The sequence below is a fragment of the Carassius auratus genome, chromosome 11 (genome assembly GCF_003368295.1).
Source record: "Carassius auratus strain Wakin chromosome 11, ASM336829v1, whole genome shotgun sequence".
Classification (NCBI taxonomy): domain Eukaryota; kingdom Metazoa; phylum Chordata; class Actinopteri; order Cypriniformes; family Cyprinidae; genus Carassius; species Carassius auratus.
In genome coordinates, this window is record NC_039253.1 from 15147839 (window position 1) to 15153838 (window position 6000).

Here is a 6000-nt window from a genome sequence, read left to right on the forward strand (position 1 = left end):
ACATTTATTGAAGAGTATATAGTTATATATCATAAAAGGTATTATGTAAGTCTTCTTGATGAGGGTTTTCGTGAAGGACACTGGAGAGCATCGCTACAGTAAATTCAGAGCGATTGGGTTTTTCCTTCTCATTACTTGAAATGGAAACAGACTGCGATCTCCATTAAAATTCATTTTCCATAAAGCCAGCGGATGCTCTCAAGATGTCTTGAACAAGGTCAAGGCTCTGTCTTTGCTTAGACAAGTACCTATTTCCTCTAAAGATTTGAAACGGGTGACCTCTGCCTCGATGCCCATCAGATAATGAGTTTTATAGAGGTCATTTTTTCAGCTAATTAAAATCTGATGAAGCCTAAAGAGAAAGATGAATAAGTCTGAACCCTCAGGGTGACTTCAGTCTTGTTTTATACCTGCCAGGACACACTTGTAACGTTAGGAGAGCTATATTAGACACCAAATAATCTAAATAATTAGCTATACATCTAATTCATACAGATTCGACTGAAAGTCAAGTTGCTTCACTGCAACAGCATTAGCTAGTTTATTGGGCGCCACCTGCTGGTATAAACCTGAAATTACAGGAGTGGATTATGCAAATTTCATAAAATCCGGTCACTTAGGTGTGGCTACATGGAAAGGGTGAAATATAATAAATTACAATATGTGACACTGGACCCCAAAACAAGATTTATACATTATCTGAAAGCTGAATAAATAAGATTTCCATTGATGTATGGTTTATTGGGATCTGGCAATATTTGGTCGAAATACAACTATTTGAAAATCTGAATACTGAGGAAATCGCCTTTTAAGTTGTCCAAATGAATTCTTAGTTATGTATATTACTAATCAAAAATTAAGTTTTGATATATTTAAGGTAGGAAATTTACAAAATATCTTCATGAAACATGATCTTTACTTAATATCCTAATGATTTTTGGCATAAAATAAAAAATTATTAATTTGACCCATACAATGTTTTTTTTTTTTTTTTTTTTTTTTTTTTTGCCTATTGCTAAAAATATACCCCAGCGACTTAAGACTGTTTTTTTGTGGTCCAGAGTCACAAATATTTCAGGTAACGTCTACACTAAAATGTATGTGTATGATTTTAAGCTTAACCACATAGTTTGCAAGTAAATCTCACTAATAATAACACAGAAATTGAAGTATTGTAAAATCTACTACAATTTGTACTTCCTGTTTTTACAGTGTAGCCAATGCACTATGCATCACAAAAAAGGACTGTGATAGAAAACAATGCTGTAAAATGGTCTAATTGGAAGATTTTCATAAAAATCAAGCAAATTCAGTGTTAGCTTGACGCAGTAAGCGAGTGAGGCTCATGAGGTTTTGTTGTGAAAGTCTGAGGTAGTAAATGTGGAAGTGGTTTTGTTTCAATGGGTGTCTGGGTTATATGAGGATAGATAAGGCCTTATCACATCCGCTGGTTCTTGCTTGAAAGCAATGATTCATTTAAGGAGCATTTTAAAAGCTGGAAATAGTGAAATGAAACAGGAAGATAAGGAGGTGGGTCCTTTTCCTGACAGCAATAAACAAGCTTTCATGTGCAGAATGGATAAGGCAATTTTGTTTTGCTCTCAACCCTTCTGAACCCCTTAAACTTGCCCCCACTCCTATTCCTGCCCCTCCTGACCAATCCAGACTCAGACAGCCTCTCCAGCCAGAACCATCCCAGCCTATCAGACGGCGAGGAGCAGCTGGAGCGGCTACAGCAGGCGGAGCTTACGCGCAGCAAGCCTATGTCTCTGTGGAAGGCGGTCACTGTGCAGGCCTGGCTGGAGGTTGTCATGGCAATGCCCATGTACATGCGCGCCTGTTCAGAGAATGTCAAGAGTGGAAAGGTAAATGCTGTTTTGTTTTTTTGCCAATTCTTACCTTGTTTATTGTGCCTTTAATTTCAGCCTTTTTTTTTTTTAAAGCAAAGCACCACAAGAAAAACATGCTAAATTGTCAGATTGGACAGAAGACAATAAAACATATTACCCAGTGTTCAGATTTCTCTTCTGTAAATGTATGCAAATCAGTGCCAATTTAATTAGATAATGCATAATTTGCATATTTAAACAACATTTTAGAAAACGTATAATACAAAACAATTGTCTTAATGATCTGTGATCATTCTTGTAGTGATTTACCTGTAGTGTCTAAACACAACTAACAAGCCATTTATAAACTTCTCCTTCATTAAGTGACATTCTAAGATAGCATTTTCAGTTCTGTGGCTGCTAATTAGTACAACAAATATGCTAACCTAGCTGCTTCTTGTTGCAGGTGTTGCTGGGGTTGACAGATGACGATCTGGAGCTGGGTTTGGGCATCAACAGCCCAATGCACCGCAGGAAGCTCCGTCTAGCTATTGAGGACTACAGAGAAGCAGAGAATGGACGGGGGTGAGCGGCCACACCTACGCACAAGCACACAGGTGCCACACATTAGACTGACTGCATTGGCACTGATTTTGTGTTACATCTGTGTCCCTCAGACTTTCCAAAGCTGCTGATATGGATCATCACTGGGTGTCTAAGACCTGGCTGGGCGATGTGGGGCTTCCTCAATACTCACAGGTCTTCCACAACCAGTTGGTGGACGGCAGAGTACTGAACTCTATCACACGGAGAGACCTGGAGACCGTCTTTAACGTCACCAACAAGTTCCATGTTACCAGCATTCTGTCAGCCATTCAGCTTCTGCAAATGCTCAACTTTGACAAAGAGGCAATCATTTCTGTATTTACTGTCGCATTCACTCTGAAAATATAAAATGTTTTTGGTGATATTGTAAAGTATCATAACTTCTCTGTCTTGGTTTTAATACATCTATTGACATCTGCTAAAATGTTTGTGTTTTCAGAGTCTCATTTGCATATAAAATTAGAATCAACCACCACTTTAGTAACAATGTAGTGTGGGTAATAGATTAGTCTCATGAGGATCAATCCAGTTTAATTGAAATGAGTTTTCCCACATAATATATATATACATAAAAAAACTTCTGCAAGTGCTCAACTTTGACAAAGAGGCAATCATTTCTGCATTTACTGTCGCATTCACTCTGAAAATATAAAATGTTTTTGGTGATATTTTAAAGTATCTTGACTTCTCTGCAGACTATACAGGCACGTCGTGCTCAGTGTGAAAATCGAGATCTGGATCCGGTGGTCTGGACCAGCCACCGTGTCATTAAATGGATCAGAGACATTGATCTTAAGGTAATACAAAGTTCATAAAATGTCCACTACCATTCAAAATTTGGGGTCAGTAATATATTTATATGTTCCAAATAAATATTATTACAATTCAAAATGTCATTTATTCCTGAGATGGTTAAAGTGTCTGAGTAATATAATAGTTCTCAATTCATATTTGGATATTTAAACTTATTTTAACAATGTACTGTATAATTGTATAAATATATCTGATAAAATGCCCAACCTGTTCAAATAATTGTCTTTTGTGCAGGAGTATGCTGACGGCCTTCAGAACAGTGGCATCCACGGTGCAGTGATGGTTCTAGATCCGACCTTCAGTGCAGACACCATGGCCAAGGCTCTAGACATCCCCAGCAATAAACACATGATCCATCGTCATCTATACGAGGAAATGAAAGTGCTTCTCAACCCCGCAAGGTGTGTGAAGCTTTATTTCAGTATAGTCATGAGGACTATTTTATAGTCTAGCAGCATATAACAATATAAATTGTTTGAAGGTAGATGGTTTCACTTTTGGGACACAATGTATGCGCTGTTAGTCACAAACAATATTTGCTTTTGAACATCACAGTTTTAAGTTTGGTCTTTTCATGCATAACAAAGATATTGAATTTTTGTGTAATAATAAAATATTAAATGATTTAATATTTGTTTTTATGCAAATGTGGATTTGTTAAAGTTGCTACAAGTTTGGTCGCATTTAAAAATGATTCAATGATTTCTGTACAGAACTAACCAGGCTCAGGACTACAGGAAAGAGGGGACTCCTACACATTCTCCTGTCTCAAACTGCCGCAAAACTGAGGAAGGATTTTCTCCCAGGCAAAAAGTTGGCAAGGTATCAGCTGTCTTGTAATTGGCACAAAACAAAATCAAGACAAATGGTGGACTTTGTGCACCTACCTCTTATTGTTAATGATCTGTAAAAGCATAAATAACCTTTCTGTCATTTCTCAGAGCCCTTTGAGATTCAATCCACTGGTCACTGTTGGGAGAGACTTGACTTTTCAAGGCGGCTGTGGATCACCACCCAGAGAAGATCGCATCAAGATCCTGCAGAGGACCAAGGGCAGTCCCATGCACGGTTACTCAAGCATAGAGATCACTAATGTCTGAGGGCAACGCTCTGTGTTTGCCTTGGATGAACTAGGAAGGCTGAGCCTCCCCGAATCTCTAAATGGACCAAATAAGCTCAATTATTTGTAAAAGAGATTTGAGAATTGACCATTTGCACTTTAAAGAATTTTGTATTGGCAACAAATCACAAACAAGCACTTAATTAAAATTGTATAGACATGCTACATTAAAAAGGAAATGTTTTGTTACTAACACAATACATAGATGAACTTGTCCTGATTCCCGTAAATTCCAATCAGAACTGGAGGTATGCAGCTAAAATCAATACCACATGTTCAGATGTCTATTCCCTACATCAAAGTCATTACAACACTGTGCTTGTTTGAAGTTACGGGAAATGCTGGATGGAGAAATAACGCTGTGAATTTATCGTGAAAACACTTTGAATGCCACAGTAAAGTCTTGTCTTGGTTTTAATACATCTGTTGACTTCTGCTAAAATGTTTGTGTTTTCAGAGTCTCATTTGCATATAAAATTAGAATCAACCACCACTTTAGTAGCAATGTAGTGTGGGTAATAGATTAGTCTCATGAGGATCACTCCAGTTTAATTGAAATGAGTTTTCCCGCATAATATATATATACATAAAAAAAAAACTTTAGAGAAATGAACAAAAAACTACTTTTTTTCTCTTTTATTTGCTGTTTGTGATTTTTAACATCTCTGTCTTATCATGCATGCAGTTCAATTTGTTGAATGGAATATATTTGTATATAAATGCATTGTATAGTGACTATCAATCACAATAAGGAAATGAAAGTGCGATCTGGTTGGAAAGCCTTTAATCTTCTTTTTACAGAGTCAGAGAATTATTTTGTGTCATATGCAGTGTTCCTATGAGAGTGTATGGAGAGGTAAAATGCAGTATACAATCTACAAGCCAGTACAGCACATGCACTGCACATTCTGCAGCTGTGGAATCCCACTTGGAGCTACGGGGCAAGGAGAGCAAAACAAGTTTAGCAGCTCAGCGTGAAACAGCATTGTCTTTTTATGAAACAGCCTCTGTCATTGGGTTAACACAGATAAGATAACACAAATCGATTAATCACTTGTTTCATATAAATTTAACCAATCGTTATTTTAAGTTTTTGTTCAAGATCTGGTTAGGAATGGCAACTATGAATCAAAGATTTCCTGCTGGGTTTGACTCCGATTGTCTAGTGATAAACAGTTTGATGTCAGTTGCACAGCATACCAGCGCTAGGAGATGCACAGCTCATGAATAAAGCAGTTATGGTGCATTTTTAAGGTGGGTTTTGCTATCACTAATCATTTTATATTACTGTATCTTGTGGCATTAGTGAAACTGTACTTTTGAGAAACATTTGTATATAGATTCATACCATGTGTCATTGGCACAATAATCTGTATAGAAAAATAAAGCTCTACATACATGTATTTGAGTGTTGCTGTTTGTCTGTTTATCAGGTTGGTTTTATATATTATACAAGGCTGTTCATAAGTTTGGGGTCAGTAAGAGTTTTAGAAATTACTTTATTGTAATGAATCAGCATATAAGATATATATATATATTTTTTTTTTAACAAGGATGCATTGACTTGATCAGGCATGACAGACAAAAACATCTGTATTACAGAAGATTTCAATCTAATCTTAAAGTTTCAAA

The 6000-nt window shown here is 36.7% G+C and overlaps 1 protein-coding gene across 6 annotated transcripts in view; it reads left to right on the forward strand.

Moving 5' to 3' along the window:
• The window catches only part of kaznb (kazrin, periplakin interacting protein b), a 133242-nt gene extending 127471 nt beyond the window's left edge, over nucleotides 1-5771 (forward strand). For 4 of the 6 annotated variants that reach the window (XM_026275623.1, XM_026275624.1, XM_026275625.1 and 1 more), the window contains 7 exons: nucleotides 1666-1865; nucleotides 2296-2414; nucleotides 2507-2738; nucleotides 3131-3232; nucleotides 3483-3649; nucleotides 3962-4070; nucleotides 4190-4376. In XM_026275623.1, the coding sequence (XP_026131408.1) occupies nucleotides 1666-1865; nucleotides 2296-2414; nucleotides 2507-2738; nucleotides 3131-3232; nucleotides 3483-3649; nucleotides 3962-4070; nucleotides 4190-4348 (1088 nt within the window). In that variant the 3' untranslated portion in view covers nucleotides 4349-4376. Of the gene's footprint in view, nucleotides 1-1665; nucleotides 1866-2295; nucleotides 2415-2506; nucleotides 2739-3130; nucleotides 3233-3482; nucleotides 3650-3961; nucleotides 4071-4189 lie in introns of those variants that run through there. The other 2 variants (XM_026275622.1, XR_003293263.1) reach the window with 2 other exon arrangements.
• Nucleotides 5772-6000: the final 229 nt, after the last annotated feature.